Source organism: Sapajus apella, unplaced genomic scaffold (genome assembly GCF_009761245.1).
Source record: "Sapajus apella isolate SASKATOON/1434 unplaced genomic scaffold, GSC_monkey_1.0 scaffold64, whole genome shotgun sequence".
Taxonomy (NCBI): domain Eukaryota; kingdom Metazoa; phylum Chordata; class Mammalia; order Primates; family Cebidae; genus Sapajus; species Sapajus apella.
The window spans coordinates 2,357,165-2,377,250 of record NW_022437004.1 but is presented as its reverse complement, the minus strand read 5'-3'; the positions used below and the strand labels follow the sequence as shown (position 1 = coordinate 2,377,250).

The 20,086-nt window shown below is 37.9% G+C and overlaps 1 protein-coding gene across 3 annotated transcripts in view; it reads left to right on the top strand.

Moving 5' to 3' along the window:
- Positions 1 to 17,370, top strand: part of LOC116529902 (guanylate-binding protein 7) — a 43,578-nt gene extending 26,208 nt beyond the window's left edge. For all 3 annotated transcript variants that reach the window (XM_032247813.1, XM_032247812.1, XM_032247814.1), the window contains 5 exons: positions 673 to 953; positions 4,509 to 4,721; positions 7,077 to 7,179; positions 14,233 to 14,426; positions 15,284 to 17,370. In XM_032247813.1, the coding sequence (XP_032103704.1) occupies positions 673 to 953; positions 4,509 to 4,721; positions 7,077 to 7,179; positions 14,233 to 14,426; positions 15,284 to 15,502 (1,010 nt within the window). In that variant the 3' untranslated portion in view covers positions 15,503 to 17,370. The remainder of the gene's footprint in view (positions 1 to 672; positions 954 to 4,508; positions 4,722 to 7,076; positions 7,180 to 14,232; positions 14,427 to 15,283) is intronic.
- The last annotated feature ends 2,716 nt before the right edge of the window (positions 17,371 to 20,086 follow it).

Sequence of the window (20,086 nt, the reverse complement as noted above, 5' to 3'; positions counted from 1 at the left end):
TTATCAGCACAAACAACTGGTAAGGAGATAACATCTGTGTTATGAGGCGTGGAATACGTGAAGGATATTTTTCTCAGTGAGGATATAAATGATGTATTGTGAATTTAGACAAATCAAAAAATAAGTAGCATGTCGTGAGTTTCTGCAAGCCTACTGAGATTTAGAGGTACAAAATTCAGCGTAATCTCATATAGAAAATCAACTTCATGAACATGTTACCTGTGCAGTCTTTTAGTGCTCTGTGCAGAAAAGAGCTTTTCACAGGGTTTAATGTTCTGTCACTGTCTTAAGAGTCTTTATAAAGGCACCTGCTTTACATTCAGAACTATGATCCACAAATGATATAATTTACTTTGCTGAATAGCTGCTTTTAAATTTTTACTTAAGCAGAAAAGTATTTTTTCAAGAAACACTTGAACTTATTGTTCGTGATTAGTAATTAACTTTGTAATGTGACGAGTTGGAGAAAAAAGAGAAAGAATAAATAGGAACAGCAGTGATGTTATTATAAGAAAGTGGATTCATAAAAAGTAGTAGTAGTAAGAGTAGAATTAAAAGAAGGAGAAGGAGGGAAAATTCGTGTTACGTAAAGTTTTTTGTGATTTTTAGAATGCTGATACGTACCACTTGCAAAACAATGAGTGAAAATGTTCTATCCATTCCCTAAATTAGGGCTGGGGATGCTGGTGGAGACCTACCTGGATGCCATCAACAGCGGAGTGGTTCCTTGTCTGGAGAATGCGGTGACAACTCTGGCCCAGCGTGAGAACTCAGCAGCCGTGCAGAGGGCAGCTGACCACTACAGCCAGCAGATGACCCAGCAAGTGAGGTTCCCCACAGACACGCTCCAGGAGCTGTTGGATGTGCACACCACCTGTGAGAGGGAAGCCATTGCAGTCTTCATGGAGCACTCCTTCAAGGATGAAAACCAGGAATTCCAGAGGAAGCTTGTGGTAATGTGTGTTTGTATTTTTTTTCCTTGACTCCTGCCTGTCTGGAATGATACTTAGAGTCCAATATTTTAATGCCATGGTTCATCTCCTTCTTGTGGCAAAAGGAGCTTGGATTATTTTATGTGATTATATTATTTCAGTTTAATGGGCAACAGTTTTCTATTTTTCTAAAATATAGGAAATTTATTAATTTTCTATCATGCATAAGAAATTATGACTATAACCCATTTACAATACATTTATACAACATACTAACTACAGTTAATAACAATGGATTGCATTCTTGAAAATTACTAAGAGAATAGTATTTAAGCACTCTCGCCACAAAAGAAGAAAAATATTTGAGATAATCTATATGTTAATTAGCTTGATTTAGTAGTTTCATAATCTGCACAAGTTAAACAAAACTTTTAACTTGTACAGACTATGTTACATTTCATGTTACATTTCAAAATAACATGACGCAAGCATTATACATATACCATTTTTATTATTTTATTTTAAAAAGGTAAAATAAAGAAACACTTGCCTGACTCTGAGTATGAACAGAATGCATAAGCTCACAGCTCTGTAAGTCAGAAGTTCATTTCAGAGCATCTGTGTGCTCTGCTCAGTGTATCACAAGCTGAAAACAAGGTGTTGATTGAGCTTACTTCTCACCTGTATGCTCAGGGGACCCTCTCTCCATCTTTAGGTCAGCAATGATGCATCAAATGTTTCTCTTGTTTCTAATCTCTCTGGCTTCCTCTTCTGCCTCAAGGTAAACAAAAAAGCTCTGCTTTCGAAGAGCTCATGTGATTTGGTAATTCTTTTTTTCTTTTTTATGTCTGTATTTTTTATCTTGGTCATTTGACTAGGTATGCAAGGTATGTAGTGATGCCTTATTGTGATTTTAATTTGCATTTCTTTCTTTTTTATTATTATACTTTAAGTTCTGGGATACATGTGCAGAATATGCAGGTTTGTTACGTAAGTATACACGTGCCATGGTGGTTTGCTGCACCCAACAACCCATTACCTACATTAGGTATTTCTCCTAATGCTATCCCTCCCCTAGACCCCCATCCCCTGTCAGGCCCCAGTGTGTGATGTTTCCCTCCCTGTGTCCATGCATTCTCATTGTTCAACTCCTTCCTGTGAGTGAGAACACGCAGTGTTTGGTTTTCTGTTCCTGTGTTAGTCTGCTGAGAATGATGATTTCCAGCTTCATCCATGTCCCTGCAAAGGACATGAACTCATCCTTTTTTATGGCTGCATAGTATTCCATGGTGTATATGTGTCACATTTTCTTTATCCCGTCTATCATTGATGAGAATTTGGGTTAGTTCCAAGTCTTTGCTACTGTGAACGGTGCCACAATAAACATATGTGTGTATGTGTCTTTATAGCAGAACGATTTATAATCTTTTGGGTATATACCCAGTAATGGGATTGCTGGGCCAAATGATATTTCTGGTCCTAGATCCTTGAGGAATCACCACACTGTCTTCCACAATGGTTGAACTAATTTACACTCCCACTAACATGTAAAAGCGATACGATTTCTCCTCATCCTCTCCAGCATCTGTTGTTTCCTGACTTTTTAATGATCGCCACTCTAACTGGTGTGAGATGGTATCTCAGTGTGGTTTTGATTTGCATTTCTCTAATGACCAGTGATGATGAGCTTTTTTTCATATGTTTGTTGGTCATGTAAAGTCTTCTTTTGAGAAGTGTCTGTTTATATCATTTGCTCTCTTTTAGATGTGTTTTTTTTTCTTGTAAATTTGCTTAAGTTCCTTATAGACTCTGGATGTCAGCCCTTTGTGAGATGGATAGATCACAAGAATTTTTTCCCATTCTGTAGATTGCCAGTTCACTCTGATGACAGTTTCTTTTACTGTGCAGAAGCTCTTTAGTTTAATTAAATCCCATTTATCAATTTTGGCTTTTGTTACCATTACTTTTGGTATTTTAGTCATGAAGTCTTCACCCATGCCTATGTCCTGAATGGTATTGCCTAGGTTTTCTTCTAAAGTTTTTATGGTTTTAGACATTACATTTAAGTCTTTAATCCATCTTGAGTTAATTTTTGTATAAAGTGTAAGGAAGGGGTCTAGTTTCAGTTTTCTGCATATGACTAGCCAGTTTTTCCAACACCATTTATTAAATAGGGAATTTTTCTCCATTGTTTGTTTTTGTCAGTTTTGCCAAAGATCAGATGGTTGTAGATGTGTGGCATTATTTCTGATGATGGGGTTTTCTGAACAGATAATCATGTCATCAGCAAACAGAGACAATTGGACTTCCTCTCTTCCTATCGGAATATCCTTTACTTCTTTCTCTTGCCTGATTGCCCTGCCCAAAACTTCCAATACTATTTTGAATACGAGTGGTAAGAGTGGGCATCCTTGTCTTGTGCTGGTTTTTAAAGGGAATGTTTCCGGCTTTTGCCCATTCAGTATGATATTGGCTGTGGGTTTGTCATAAATAGCTCTTATTATTTTGAGATATGTTCCATCAATACCTAGTTTATTGAGTTTTTAGCCTGAAGCCTTTGAATTTTATCAAAGGCTTTTTCTGCATCTATTGAGATAAATCATGTGGTTTTTGTTATTGGTTCTTTTTATGTGATGGATTATGTTTATTGATTTGCATATGTTCAACCAGGCTTGCATCCCAAGGATGAAGCCAACTTGATCGTGGTGGATAATCATTTTGATGTGCTGCCAGATTTGGTTTGCCAGTATTTTATTGAGAATTTTCACATCGATGTTCATCAGGGATATTCACCTGAAATTTTCTTTTTTTTTGTTGTGTCTCTGAGTAATTCTTAAATACTTTCTTGAGTATACTCAGTACTACTTGAATACTCTCCATTTCTAAAAGTCAACAGATACCATATAATGCTACCTAAATACTGGAGTACACGCCATCATATTAATAAGTCCAGGGACTATGGAAACCTGGGGGTGGGGAGGGGGAATCCTGGGGGACATCTTAAATCTGCTGTTGGCACTGTTAATGAATATTCTTCTTTCAGTCTGTCTTTTACCAGTCCACATGTGACAGAAATCTCTCTAGTACATATTGAGAAAACCCAGATGCAATCATAATTTACAAATGTAAGCAAAAAACTAATATGTTCCCATATCTTCACATGTTAAAATCCTTTTTAGAAGAATTTCAAAAGAGTTACAAGCTCTGTTCAGAGTAAAATCAAGTCATTACTGGGAAGTGATTATACCGGAAGGGTTGATTTTCTATGTACACATTTTATTCATAGCAATCCATGTTCTCTAAGGACACTACTACTGCCACAACTGAACTGTCCTCTGCTTATTGTTCATAGTTAGATCACTGTTAATCATCCTTTTCCTGAAGCTAAGATAGAGTTATGCAGGTCATGCAGAGAATTGATCAGAACTGGAACTAAAACAAGTCTTCTGACTCTTGGTCTACACCAAATCCCAGCCCACTCTGAAGTCATCAGACTACTTCTTCCAAGAGGATCATAGTTGGACCTTTCCTTCTAACACCTTCTTTCTACTGTTTTTCCCTACCTTTCTCTGGCAGGACTCCACAGAGAAAAAGAAGGAAGACTTTGTGCTGCAGAATGAAGTGGCATCTGCCAAATATTGCCAGGCTGAGCTTAAGCGGCTTTCAGAGCACTTGATGGAAAGCATTTCAAGAGGAACTTTCTTTGTTACTGGAGGGCACAATCGCTACTTAGAAGCAAAGAAGAAGATTGAGCAGAACTATACACTAGTGCCCAGAAAAGGAGTTAAGGTGAGAACTAAGGGGAGAAGAGGATGAATGGCAGAGGATGGTCAGAGGGTCTTTGTTACCCCTTCTGAAAAATCTAAGAACACAGTACCATTTATGGACAAAAAGTGAAGCATGGTAATATCTTGATATTTTACATCTTAAAATCCATAATTATTTAGCTTCTCTTACTAAAACAAAACTATTTTTTTTTTACCAAAGAAGATTTAGAATCAGAAGTCCGGGTGGTCATTTAAAAGTGTGTGGCACCTTCCCCCACCACACTCTCTCTCTCTTGCTCTTGCTGTTTTTGTCATGTGACAGGCAAGCTACCCCTTCACCTTCCACCAGGAGTAAAAGCTTCCTGAAGCCTTAGCAGAAGCCATGTTTCTTGTAAAGCCTGCAGAACTGCGAGCCCGTTAAACCTCTTTGCTTTATAAATTACCCCTGAACTTAAAAGTTAAATTTAAAAAAAAATTTAATGTAGGTTCTAACTCTATACCTAAATCATTATTGTTCACTCATGCTGAAACAGTAGTGTCCAAAAAATTATTTTAAATTCAGATCAGACAAAAATAAATTAGCTACTTGTAATCCTTCTTGGAAAGATACATATATCAAATCAGATTTTTCTTTTACTTCATAAGTCCCTGCCAGTTAAAGAGAAAAAAGTGCTTAATTCTGAACTGCAAAGTCTTTTGCATTCTCAGAACCAAGCCTAGTACTGGTCAGGTGATTTCAATTATTGGAGTTTCAATTTGCTCACAAAATGAAAAGAAGATGACTGTCTAATATTTAAAAAGCCAAAATTCTGAGTGCTGACAAGAATATGGAGCAATTGGAATTCTCACATTGCTAATGAGGTATAAATCAGTACATCAATTTGGAAAACTGTTTAGTTTCATTGCTAAAGTTGAAAAACAAATACCCAGTAACTCAGCAAGTCCATTTCTAGATGTATACATTCACTTAAAAGATAGGGACAGAAATGTTCATAACAGCGTCATTCATAATAGCACCAATCTGAAATTTTACCCTAATGTCCATCAACAATAGAACAAATAAACAAACTAGTATATTCACATAATGGAGTCCTATATCACAATGAAAATGAATAAGCTACAATCACATAATAAGAAAAATAAATACATTACCCAGTCTTAGGTATTTGTAGCAATGCAAGAATGGCCTAACACACCCATGAATCTAAATTTTTTTTTGAAAGAAAGGATCAAGGAAAATAATCACCAAAAAATGCCTAGGTCCTTCCTTCTGTGATGTGCCCCACCCACTCAAATTTCAGTCACTCATCGCATATTGTCTAAGGTATTTATGCCTCTTTTTCCTTCCCATGTGTGACTATTAAGTCTATGCGGTGTTGTATTTTCCTTGATTGGTAATTTCCCATATTTGATAGCCATGTTACTCTCTTAAAGTTTCAAATTCTTATAGTTTCTCAGGCCAGGTACAGTGGCTCACACCTGTAATCCCAATCCTTTGGGAGGCCAAGGCAGGAGGACTTCTTAAGACCAGGAGATTGAAACCATCTTGAGCAACATCATAAGACTTCCATCTCTACAAAAATTAAAAATAAAATTAGCCGGCTGTGGCAGCACACATCTGTGGTCCCAGCTACAAGGGAGGTTGAGGCAGGAGCACTGCTTCAGAGCAGGAGTTCAAGGTTGAAGTGATAGTACCACTGAACTTACACTTGGGTGACAGAGCGAGACTGTCTCAAAAAAGAAAAAAAGTTTCTCAACTGTTTAATTTTCAATTATATTCACCATACTCTTGAAAATAGGCTAGTTACCTGTTCAGTCTTTAACTTTTTAAATTAAATTTGAATACATTGTTTACTTTTAATGAACTATTATCAGCATTCTCAAAAGTTATCAAAAGTTAAAAAATAAATAAGTAAATAATTAGCCTAGAAAAGCTTCCAGCAAGGTAAGAGCTATTAATAGATGTTACCCTAATTTAAAAATTAAATTTAAATTAAAATTAAATCCTAAATTAAAAAGAGTAGACAGGCATTCAGACAGAAGGAAAAGAAAGCAAATAATGCAAACTATAGAGGATGTGTGTTTGTAGAACTGCATAGAAATCTGGTTGTCTGCACCCTGGGGTGGGCGGTGAGCGGCATCCCTGGGAGAGGAGGCTGGACAGGCACAAGGGAGGCTGCTGCGCAGGGTTTTCATGTCTCAGAAAAGAGCTTGGACTTTTTGTTGTGGCTGCGGGAGGAAAGAAACCACAGTGGAATCTTAAGAATAATGTGAAGTCCATAAGGTTAGATTTGTGGCTTTATTGAACAATAATTTCCTCATCACAAGACAAGATTTCTGCTGCCTGACAGGTCTTTGCTCGTTCTTGGTTCCTCAGGCAAACGAGGTCCTCCAGAGCTTCCTGCAGTCACAGGTGGTTGTAGAGGAATCCATCCTGCAGTCAGACAAAGCCCTCACTGCTGGAGAGAAGGCCATAGCAGGTACAGGGGCAGGGCTCAGCTCTCAGAGAAATGGGTAGGTTTTTGCAATGCCCGCTTGATGTTCAGAAAAACCTGTTTTCCTTATACCAGGAGCTTTCTTCTCATAGAGGACACATGCTCTGCTAAAACTGAAAATAAGGGGAGTTGGGATTAAACATCCAGCCACTCAGTTCCTTCCCACAACATTCTTAAACATGCTCTTGCTGACATGAATAGTGGGAGAATTCAAAGATTCCCAGTTCCCCACCTTCGTGCTTTTCTTAAAGTCAGTTTGGCCTCTGAACTCAGGAGAGTAGAACTCAGACCAGACTGTTACTTTCTTTTTCTTTCCAACTTTTATTTTAGGTCCAGAGGGTACACAGGTAGGTTTGCTGTATGGGTAATACATGGGCGCATCATGGGGATTTGTTGTACAGATTATTTCATCACTCAGGTAACGAGCATAGTATTCAATAGGCAATTTTTCAATCCTCGCACTCTTCCCATCCTCCACCCTCAAATAGGTCCTGGTGTCTATTGGTCCCTTTGTGTCCATGTGTACTCAACATTTAGTTCCCACTCATAAATGAGAATATGCAGGATTTGGTTTTCTATTCCTGCATTAATTCGCTTAGGGTACTGGCCTCCAGCTGCGTCCACGGTGCTGCAAAGGACATGATTTCATTCATTTAATGTCTATGTAATATTATAAGCCATATATGTACCACATTTTCATTATCCAGTCCACCACTGATAAACATTTAGGTTGATTCCATGTCTTTGCTCTTACAAATAGTGAGCAATGAACAGGTGCATGCATGTGTTTTTATGATATATTGATTTGTTTTCCTTTGGATATATACCCAGTAATGGGATTGCTGGGTCAAATGGTAGTTCTGTTTTAAGTTCTTTTAGAACTCCAAACTGCTTTCCACAGCAGCTGAACTAATTTACAATCCCAACAGCAGTGTATAAGAATTCCCGGGCCAGGCTCAGTGGCTCACGCCTGTAATCCCAACACTTTGGGAGGCCAAGGTAGGCGGATCACGAGGTCAAGAGATTGAGACATCTTGGCCAACATGGTGAAACCTCGTCTTTACTAAAAATAGAAAAAATAGCTGGGCATGGTGGTGCGGGCCTGTAGTCCCAGCTACTCGGGAGGCTGAGGCAGAAAAATCACTTGAACCGGAAGGCAGACTGCAGTGAGCCTAGATCGCACCGCTGCACTCTAACCTGGGTGAGACTCCCTCTCAAAAAAAAAAAAAAAAAAAATTCCCTTTTCTTGGCAATCTTGCCAGCATCTGTTTTTTTTTTTTGACTTTTTAATAACAGCCATTCTGACTGGTGTGAGATGGTATCTCACATGGTTTTCTATTTGCATTTTCTTAATGATTTGTGCTGTTCAGCATTTTTTGATATGCTTGCTGGCCATGTGTATGTCTTCTTTTCATAAATGTCCATTAATGTCCATTTCTCATTTTTTTAATGGGGACATTTGCTTTTTCTTTATTTCTTTAACTTATCCATAGATTCTGGATATAAGACTTTTGTTGGATACATAGTTTGCAGATATTTTCTCCTATAATGTAGGTTTACTCTGTTGATGGTTTCCTTTGTTTTGCATGAGCTATTTAGTTGAATTAGGTTCCACTTGTTAATTTTTTGTTTGCTTGCAGTGGCTTTCAAAGTCCTCATCACGAAATCTTTGCCATTGCCTCTGTCCAGAATGGTATTTACCAGGTTTTCTTTTTGGGGTTTTAAAGTTTTAAGTTTTACCTTTACATCTTTAATTCATCTTGAGTTTATTTTCATATATAGTGAAAAGAAGGGATCCAGTTTAAATCTTCTGCATATGGCTACCCAGTTAACACAGCACCATTTATTGAATAGGGCATCCTTTCTTCATTGCTATTTTTGTCAGCTTTACCAAAGGTGAGATAGTTGTAGGTGTGTGGTATTATTTCTTCTGTCTCTAATCTTTTTCGTTGGTTTATGTGTCTGTTTTGTTTTATTTTGCTTTTTGACCAGCACCATGCTATTTTGGTTATTGTAGTCTTGTAATATAGTTTGAAGTCAGGTCATATGATGACTCTGGCTTTGCTCTTTTTGCTTAGGAGTGCCTTGGCTACTTGGGGTTTTTTTTTTTTTTTTTTTTTTTTTTTGCTCCATATGGATATTAGAGTAGCTTTTACTAATTCTATTTTTTTTAAAGTTATTGATAGTTTGATAGGAATAGCATTGAATATTTAAATTACTTTGGGCGGTATGGCTATTTTAATAACATTGATTCTTCCTATCCATATGCATGGAATGTTTTTCCATATGTTTGTATGGTCTCAGATTTCTTTCAGAAGTGTTTTATAATTCTCATTGTAGAGATGATTCACCTCCCTGATTGGCTGTAAACCTAGGTATTTTATTCTTTTTGTGGCTATTGTGAATAGGATTGCATTCTTGATTTGACTTTCAGCTTGGACATTATTGGCGTGTAGAAATGCTACTGATTTTTGTATGTTGCTTTTTTTTTTAAATTCTGAAACTTTGCTGAAGTTTATCAGATGGAAGAGGCTTTGGGCAGAGACTATGGAGTTTTCAGAATTCAATTGTCTAAGATGAGAGATAGTTTAAATTCCTCTCTTCCTATTGGATAACTTTTCTTCCCCCTTGCCTGAGTTCTCTGGCTAAAACTTCCAGTACTATGTTGAATAGGAGTTGCAAATGTAGGCATCCTTGTCCCATTTTGGTTTGAGAGTGAAATGTTTCCAGCTTTTTCACATTCAATATGATGTTGGCTGTGGAGTTTTCATAAATACCCCTTATTATTTTGAGGTGTATTCCTTTGATGCCCACTTTGTTGTGATATTTTAACATGAAAGGTTGTTGAATTTTATCAAAGGTCTTTTCTGTGTCCATTGAGATGATCATGTGGTTTTTGTTCTGAGTCCCGCTTATGTGAGGGATCAATCTATTGATTAGCGTATGCTGAATCAACCTTGCATTCCAGGAATAAAGCCTAATTCACGATGGTGGATTCACTTTTTAATGTGCTGCTGGATTTGGGTTTGCTAGTATTTTGGTGAAGATTTTTTCATCCATGTTCATCAGGAATATTGTCCTGCAGTTTTGTTGTTGTTATTATGTCTGTACTGGGTTTTTAAAATCAGAATGATGCTGGCCTCATAGAATATATTAGGGAAGATTCCCTCCTCCTCAATTTTTTTTTGCAATAGTTACGTAGAATTGGTACCAGCTCTTCTTTATATGTCTGGTGGAATTGGCTATGAATCTGACTGGTCCAGGGCTTTTTCACCTTGGTAGGCTTTTTATTACTGACTCAGTTTCAGAACTCATTATTAGTCTGTTTCAGGTTTCAATTTGTTTCCTGGTTCACTTTTGGGAAGTTGTATATTTCCAGGAATTTATCCATTTCTTCTAGGTTTTTTAGTTAGTGTGCATAGCGGTGTTCATAATAGTTTCTGAGGATCTTTTGTATTTCTGTGGAGTTCGTGGTAATGTTCCTTTTGTTGTTTTTTATTATGCTTAATTTGGATCTTCTCTTTTATTGTTCTTTTTTTTTAGTCTGACTAGAAATATATCCATCTTATTTATTCTTCCAAAGAACCATTGGTTTCACTGATCTTTTGTATGGTTTTTCTTGTCTCCATTTTGTTCGGTTCAAGTCTGATTTTGGTTATTTCTTGTCTTCTGCTACCTTTGTGCTTGGTTCACTCTTGTTTTTCTAGTTCCTTTAGGTGTGATGTTAGGTTGTTAATTTGAAATATTTCTAACTTTTTGCTGTAGTTGTTTAGTGCTATTAACATTCCTCTTAACACCATTCTAGCTGTGTCTCAGAGATTCTGGTATGTTGTATCTTTGTTTTTATTAATTTCAAATAATTTATTTCTGTCTTAAATTCACTGTTTATCCCAAAATCATTCAGGAGATTATTTAATTTCCATGGAATTGTGTGGTTTTGAGAGCTATTCTCTGTATTGATTTCTGTTTTTATTGCACTGTGGTCTGAGAACCTTGGTATGATTTTGGGTTTTTTTAATTTGTTGAAAATTGCTTTATGATGGAGCATGGGTCAACTTTAGAATATGTGCCATGTGCAGATGAGATGAATGTATATTCTGTTACTGTTGGGTGGAGTGTTCTGTAGATTTCTGTTAGGTCCATTTTATTCAAGTGTCAAGTTCAGTCCTGAATATCTTTGTTAGTTTTTTCACTCAAATTATCTGTCTAATATTGTCAATGGGGTGTTGAAGACTCACACTATTATTGTGTGGTTATCGAAGTCTCATCATAGGTCTCTTTGAACTTGTTTTATGAATCTAGGGTTCTCTAGTATTGAGTGAATATATATTTTGTATAGTTAAGTCTTCTCGTTGAATTGAAACTTTTATCATTCTATAATGCCTATCTTTATCCTTCTTGATTATTATTGGTTTGGAGTCTGTTTGGTCTGAAATAAGAATAGCAACCTCTGCTCTTTTTGTTTTCCGTTTGCTTGATAGATTTTTTTTCATCCCTTTACTTTGAACCTATTGGTGTAATTGCATATGAGATCGAGCTCTTGAACATAGAAGATAGTTGGGTCTTATTTCTTTATGCAACTTGCCACTCTGTGCCTTTTAATTGGAGTGGTTAATTCAAAGTTAATATTGATGTGTGTGGATCTGATCCACATATATCCTCATGACATAACACGACAACATGTCATCATGTTGACAGCTGATTGCTATGTTAACTTGATTGTGTTGTTACTTTGTAGTGCCAATGATCCATGTACTGAAGTGTGCTTTTATGGTGGCCGATAATGGTCTTTCATTTTCATGTTTAGCACTCTTTTCAACACCTTGTGTAAGGCAGGTCTGGTGGTAACAAATTCCCTTAGCATTTGCTTGTCTAAAAAGAATTTTTTTTTCTTATGAAGCTTAGTTTGGCTGGATATGAAATTCTTGCTTGGAATTTCTTTTCTTTATGAATGCTGACTATGGGTCTCCAGTTTCTTTTGGCTTGCAGGGTTTCTTCTGAAAGTTCCATTGTTAGCTTGATGGGGTTCCCCTTGCAGAAGACCTGCCCTTTTCTCAAGCTGCCTTTAATATTTTTTCTTTCACATTGACCTTGGAAAATCTCATAACTCTCTCATATGTGTTGGGAATAGTCATCTTATATAGGATCTCACAGGGGTTCTCTGATTTCCTGAATTTGAATTTCAGCCTCCCTAGTGAGGTTGGGAAAATGTTCATGGGCACTGTCCTCAAATATTCTAAGTTGCTTGCTATCTCTCCCTCTCTTTCACAGGTGCCAATGAGTCATAGGTTTGGTCTCTTTACATAATCTGATCTTTCAGATTTTGTTCATTTTTATTCTTTTTTCTTTATTTTTGTCTGATTAAATTGGTTTTAAAAATGGGTTTTCAAGCTCTGAGATTATTTCCTCATCTTGGTCTATTCTACATTTAATATTTTTGATTGTATTATGAAATTCTTGTAGTGTGTTTTTCAGCTCTATCAAATCAGTTTGACTCTTGTTTTAAATGGCTATTTCATCTTTTACTTCTTGAGTCATTTTACTGAATTCCTTCAGTTCCTTGGATTGTATGTCAACTGCCTCCTGTGTATTGATAATCTTCATTGCCATCCAGATTCTGCATTCCATGTCTACTATTTCAACCATTTCAGCTTAACCAAGAACCATTGCTGGGGAGCTAGTGGACTCATTTGGAGGTAAGGAGCACTCTGGATTTTTGAGTTGCCAGAGTTCTTTTACTGGTTCTTTCTCAATGGTGTAGGCTGATATTCCTTTAGTCTTTGAAGTTGCTGTTTCTTTCATGAAGCTTTTGGCTTTTATATTATTTTATTCCCTTGAAGATTCAACTGGTATAAGTTGTGTTCAGTTGACCAGGTTTTTTTTTTCCGGATGATTTCAAGGGGCCAAGGCTCAGCTCAGCACCCCTGGGCTGTGGGCTTGAACCTTAGTAGGCTGGGACCAGGCTCAAGGCTTTGTTGTCTGGCCCTTCTACGTTAAGCACCTGCTGTGCTGCAGGGGCCAGCCTCTTCCTGGTTAATTGGCAACAACACTCCGATGGGGGTGCTGGCAAAAGCACTTTCTCAGGGCAGTGGCAGCGTGGTCCACGGTCATGGGTGAGTGGCAGCAGCAGGGCAGCAGTGCTGCAGGTTCTGTGCATGTGCATTGGTGGTCACAGGTTGACAGGGTTGGCACACTTGTGTGCACCAGGAAAGCGGTGGTGAGAGGCTGCAAACGAGTGTGTGCCAGCAAAACAGTGGGGAGAGGATGCATTGAGTGCACACTGGTGTGAGCCCACCTGCTGAAGCTCTATGATGGTTACGTAGGGTATGTCAGCAAAGAAGATATGGTGGTAGCTGCTAGGAAGTTCTTCAGTTTGGCAATTGAAGTTGTACTTGAAGTAGATGCAGCCAGGCAAGAACCATGAGAGAGGCTGACAGACTGGGAGGTGCTCAGATCATAGTGGATCCATTCCACAGGCAAGATAGCCCAGTTCTATCCAGGACCAATAGTCGACAAAAGCCCAAGCTAAATATTTGGGTATAGCAAGCCTTGGGGAATGGGAGTTCCTGGTTGTGCTCCACTGGAGCCATTCCTGTGCCAAATATCTAGGCTCCACACTGGCCAGCGTCCTGACCCTATCAACTCTCCAGGCAGTTCTCTTTGCCAGCTCAAACATCTATGGTAGTTGTGGGGTATCCTAAAGCTAGGATTCCAGAGGTTCATGGCAAGACTGGGCCACTTTGCACCAATTTCCCTCACCCCTTCCCCAGGAGCTGCTCAGGATTAGGACTGAGTCTTGGTACTTGGCAACCCTGTGCAAGGTTCCCAGCTTTCTTTCCCTTCAGCCTCGGGTCTGCAACCTTCCTTCATCTGCTCTCAATGCCTTCCTTCTGAAGTCCTGCTTGGAGTGTATCAGTCTTCTTCGTGGTCTGACCTCTCAATGGGAGAAGCTCTTCCTGACTGCATCTGCTTAGCCATCATAGTTCTTCTCTCACCTGACTGTTATTTTCTTCCCTCTGTGAAACCTCTGTGGAACAGCTAAGCAGGCTAAGAAGCAGGCTGCTGAGAAGGAACAGGAGCTGCTAAGACAAAAACAGAAGGAACAGCAGCAAATGATGGAGGCTCAAGAGAGAAGCTTCCAGGAAAACATGGCCCAACTCAAGAAGAAGATGGAGAGGGAAAGGGAAAACTATATGAGAGAGCTGAGAAAGATGCTGAGTCACAAGCTGAAGGTGAGTCTGAATGAAGCTTGGTAGTTCTTGAGGCACAATGCCAGTTCCTCAGTTAGGGAAGGGCCAAAATTTTTAGCCCAGTCAAGATTCCAGAAGGAAACACAAAAGGCATATATTTCACTTAAATTTCAAATACATATGAATTCTACCGAAGCCTGTTAAGTCTATAAGACTTCAGCACTTTCTGTCATGGTAGACTTTGGAGAGTACACATGACATCCCCTATGGTGCCAGGCTGCTGTTTGTGGTGATTATAGGAGGGTCTCACTGTGCCCCAATTAATTAGGACCTGAGTCCACCAGTCCTTAGGATTGTCGGCACAACCATCAAAAGGACCCAAAATAGATCCATCTGTATGAAAGTATCAGATTTGGCTTGATATGAAATGATACCGAATGATCTCAAATTGCTCCATTTGTTTCTGTATCTGCCTGACTCATTCTATACAACCTGAGTAAAATATATTCCCTGTCCCAACCTGGAGCTTGACAATCAGCATTTTATACAGAGTCAGTGGTCCCTATTATTTGCTGGATGAGCATGGCCATGCTACATCAGTGGAAAGAGGAATCCATTAGAATTAAACCTGCATTCCCTCTCAAAGGGGATTCATTGTGCTGGAAGGAAATTCCTCCCCACCTCCAGTGAGATGGTGCTGAGGAAATGTCACAAAGGTATAAATCATGGATACTCCCACCATTCAGGTCTAGTCATCTGGAAATGTCAGACAAACTCATCAAAGAGTTTCTAAGATGTTAGAAACATGGAAATGTGTTTAACTAATGAAATTGTTAAATACAAAACTCTGACTCTTAAAAATTGGGGATTTTCCAAAGTAGGCTCTTTTACTTTCATAGGTCCGAGAAGAACCGCTTACTGAAGGATTTAAAGACATATTTGAGTTGTTAAATGAAGAGATTAATCGACTGAAAGAAGAGATTGAAACAGCTGAAAATGAAGAGCCCTCAGTGTTTTCCCAGATTCTTGATGTGGCTGGCAATATATTTATCGCAGTACTACCTGGGGCTGCTAAACTAGTTGATTTAGGGATGGAAATTCTTAGCTCATGTATGTAATAGGCTAAGAATTCCTGCTAAGAAAATTATAAAATAAGGTTTCTTTTGTTAAAATGGCATAACACTGTTGCTCACTTTAAAAGTATATGTGTTATTGCAGTTTCATTTAAGAAAAGTTTAAAATTAAAAAGCAAATTTCAAAGAATATGGCCTGAAGTCCACAAAAACAAACTTAAATTTGACTGAATTAATAATTTATAGAAATGGGGGACAAGTTGGAAGATAAAATTATCCCTAGAAAAGATTTAAGTAAAGCAAAAAGACAAATGGTAAGATGAAGAAACCATTTTCAATTTGTATTGCAGTCACAGAGATAATTTGTTATAATTAGCTCTTGTAAATCAGTGAGAAGAGAGTAACACCACATATCTTAAACAGGCAAAAATATGATAATAACAATGTTTAATTTTACTGACAATAAAAGTTGTGCAAAAAAAAACTATGAGGTTCTCGCTTCAATTTATGATGGGCAAGAAAGAGCAGTTTGACAGGGCACTGAGCTGGCAAGGGTTTGGGGATATTGTCAGTGTCGCATATTTGCTAGTGAGAGTGTGAACTGTTGGAATCATGTATGAATTATTTAAGTTCACATACATTTGATGGGGGAGCATTTCCACATTTAGAAATCCATCAGATGAACTGATTTACTCAAACTGAAAATGGTGTATATAATAGTATATATGTTGCACCATTGCCTTAATGCCAAAAGACTGAAAAAAACATTAAAGTCCCTCTTTCAGGTACTGATAAGGGAAATCTTGGGAAATTCCTGGAATATTCTACAGCCACTAAAATGAAGGGAGAAGCTCTATTTGAACTAATGAAAAGTCTCCAAGATGTACTATAAGTAAAAAAAAAAAAAAAAAAAAAAGATGCAGGAAGCATGTAAAATTACTACCAGTGAATTTAGAAAATAATGAATTTGTGCATATATTATCTCCTTCTGGAAAAACAGAAAATAATCTAGTATACATTGTCATAGCAGGAATGAGCTTGAATAGTTGAGGCAAGAAATAAGAAGATAACTAATTTCACATCATATATTCTTCTGTGCCTTTATTTTTTTATAAAAATCTATTGCATTAATGTTATATTTATTGTCTTTGTTGAGTGCTTTAGGTCAACAAATACAGATTTCATTTGGTTCTTACCATAACCTTGAAGGACAAATGTTATTATCTTCAGTTTGTGGATAATAAAAGGAAGATAGGGAAATTAATCTATTTGCCCAAGATCATTGGTTAGGTTACCAAGTTATTACCTCAGCTTGTGTTTCATAACTCCAATTCCACTACATAGACTTTAATATCAAGGAATGGAAGAATAACTCTTAAACTGAGTTGTCAGACATATCAAAAGCAAAACAAACATATAATTGTCAAGATGAAGACAAATATAATATACCTAATTGAAAAAATAGGATTAAAGGATTTTATACTACTTATAAAGTCTTGTTTTCTTGTATTCCAAATAGGGAGCCCTATTTCGTTACAAAGAAGTACTGCCACAGCATGGATTTGATCTTTGATCTAATTTTTTCAAGATTTTGTGAGACCAAGCAAACTCTTATGAAAATCTCTTGTTCTTTCCTCTTCCAAGGCATTATGAAACCAGAAAAAAAAGCTCCTCTGATTTGTGCACTCCAGAAGTCTTTCACTCTTTTGTCAATATGGTTTTGTCCTCTCTCTTGAGTCTTTTGTACATTTGTCCTCTTCATGCAGGCAGCATTAACTAGGGTGACTTTAGCACCATAATAAATTACATTCTATTGTAGCACCTCTACCAACACCGCAAACACATAGCCTCCACCTCCATCCAGTCTCTCAGGGAGCTGAAAACACTTTTATATGCTAATCCACCAAAAAAAATCATACTTTGTGATCTTCTGTGTCTTTAATATTTTACATGAACTTATTAATATGTCTTTAAACATGGATAAAACAATGATTAAAATTAAAAAGGAAATAGTAATAAATGAATGGGAGAGTTCCCATGATAGGAAGAAAGTTATTTATACCACTAGAAATAGCATAAGTCATCTCAACAGGAAAAGCCGGCTCATCAGAACAAAGAACTAAAAAGGGCACAAGACATGCATCCTAATTTCGTTTTTATTATGACCTTTCAATAAAGATTTCAAAGTTTATTCCAAAGTATATTTTCAGATAAAAAGTCCCCTAGGCTGTTGCTTGGAGGGGTCTCTAAATGCTGTCTCACATTTATAAAGACGATGAAGTAGAAAGAAATTTTTTCCTCAACTCAACGTTTAGGAATTTGTATTGGCTCTCTAGTGCCCAGTGCTTGAAGAACTCGAATGAACTCCTTGCAGTTCCATAAACTGGGCCTATGCTTTTGACTGAGAGCCTTTGCATAAGGGACACAGACTTCTTAAAACCCTGTTTCCTCACCCTCTATCTGTTATCTCTCAACCCCTACTCATCCTTAAAGTGTCCTACTTCCTGACTTTCCAAGGCTAAATGAGATGCCCTTCTCAGTGTTGCCATGGCACCATCTTGTCACTCCTACCATTGAAGATGTTATATAGATGTAATATTAAAAGTGCCTATTTACTTCTGTCTGCCACCTTTGATATCAGATCCCAGGTCTTCATCAACTTGTCTTTAGTTCTCAGCACAAAACTCACCGCATAAGCTGAGGTGTGGGCTAAATACATAAGCTACCCTCCAATAAATCCACAATTTACCATAAGTTCACTGTATTTACAATTTCTAGAGCTCTCAAAATAAAGGACACAATTTTAGAAACCAGTGCAGACGGGAGTCACTGAATTAGAAAGAACATGCACACTTGTCTGGATCTACTCTGTTCTCTCTGAGGGACTGGACACCTCATGGCCCCTGTGTACCTCAAGCTTCTCACCTATGATAATCACGCCAGAATGAAGTTACTGCCTTTGGCTCACGGGGCAATTACAATGTTTAACATAGTGAAGGAAGTGCCAGAAACTTAGAAAAAGTGGGCTCTTTCAGCTAATAAACAAGTATTCATCTGCATTTACTATTTTTTTATTATTTTACTTTCGGTGCATACTATATCTGGCATTTCTCCCCATGTTATCCCTCCCCACCCTCTCCTCCCTCCCCACACCCCTCATTTACTCTTCAACTATACGTAATTCACAAAGATTCAGTTGTCCCTGGAGCTATTTTTTGGTTCCCTGTTACAAAAGACATATTTTATTGTTGAGAAGAAAAGAAGCAGCTGATTTCCTAGCATTGCTTCTATTTTGAAGTAACCCTGCTCTACTTTCACTTTTCATACACACCCACCCACCCACCCACACACACACACACACACACACTCACACACATGATCTTACTCTCTTCTCTCATTGTTTATTTTTTTCTCTTTCTTTTAGAGAGAGCATGGAACAGAGAAAGAATGTGATATTAATTAAAATGATTTTTCAAGTTAGAATCTCACATAATGACTTGCTAGTTTGAAGTTGCTCAGTGGCTTTAGTTTGACATTAATCTCTTTCTCTTTTTCCTCCTTAGACAAAGGGAATAACAAAGACTCCATATTTTGAAGCAGCATTATGTTGTTTGAATCATATATGTAAATAATCTAGCCTAGAAAGCAATTGATAAATAAGAAACATTATTGTTGTTCACTCACCAAACGCAGAGGCATTTTAGTGAAGTGGTTGATAGTATGGGTTTTGGAACAAGACTTGGGTTCAAATATTACTTGGTAACTCTGTAATATTAACAAGTTGTTAAATTTCTCGGTAACACTGAAATTTGGTGAAATTGTAGAATGCAAGGGAGAATGGGTGCAGTGGCTCAAGCCTATAATCCCAGCACTTTAGGAGGACAAGGCAGGACAATCACTTGAGACCAGGAGTTGGAGACCAGCTTCACAACACACTGAGACTTCATATCTAACGCGCGGGCGCGCGCGCGCGCGCGCACACACACACACACACACACACACACACACACACACACACATACACACACACACACACATGCTGGCATAATGCCTCATTTGTAGTTTCACCTACTTGGAGCCTGAGGCAAAAGAATCACTTAAACCCAGAAGTTTGACATTACAGTGAACTGTGATTATGCCATTGCATTCCAGCTTAGGCAACAGAGCAAGAACTTATCTCTAAAAGAGAAATCAATACAAAATAAAAATACAATGGTATGATCTACATAAAGATGTTATCACTGTGTCTGTATCAAGTGTGCAATCAATGAGAGCTACCTTCATCATTATTTATTATTTATTAAATGTTAAGCATCAGGACCTGGGTTAGGCGCTAATAATCCAAAAGTATAAAAGACACAGATATTCCCTTAGGGCACTTACAGTGCTCAAGCTAATATTCAAGGTAATTGGACCTAAAAAAATATTATAGGCCGGGCACGGTGGCTCAAGCCTGTAATCCCAGCACTTTGGGAGGCCGAGGCGGGTGGATCACGAGGTCAAGAGATCGAGACCATCCTGGTCAATATGGTGAAACCCCGTCTCTACTAAAACTACAAAAAATTAGCTGGGCATGGTGGCGCGTGCCTGTAGTCCCAGCTACTGAGGAGGCTGAGGCAGGAGAATTGC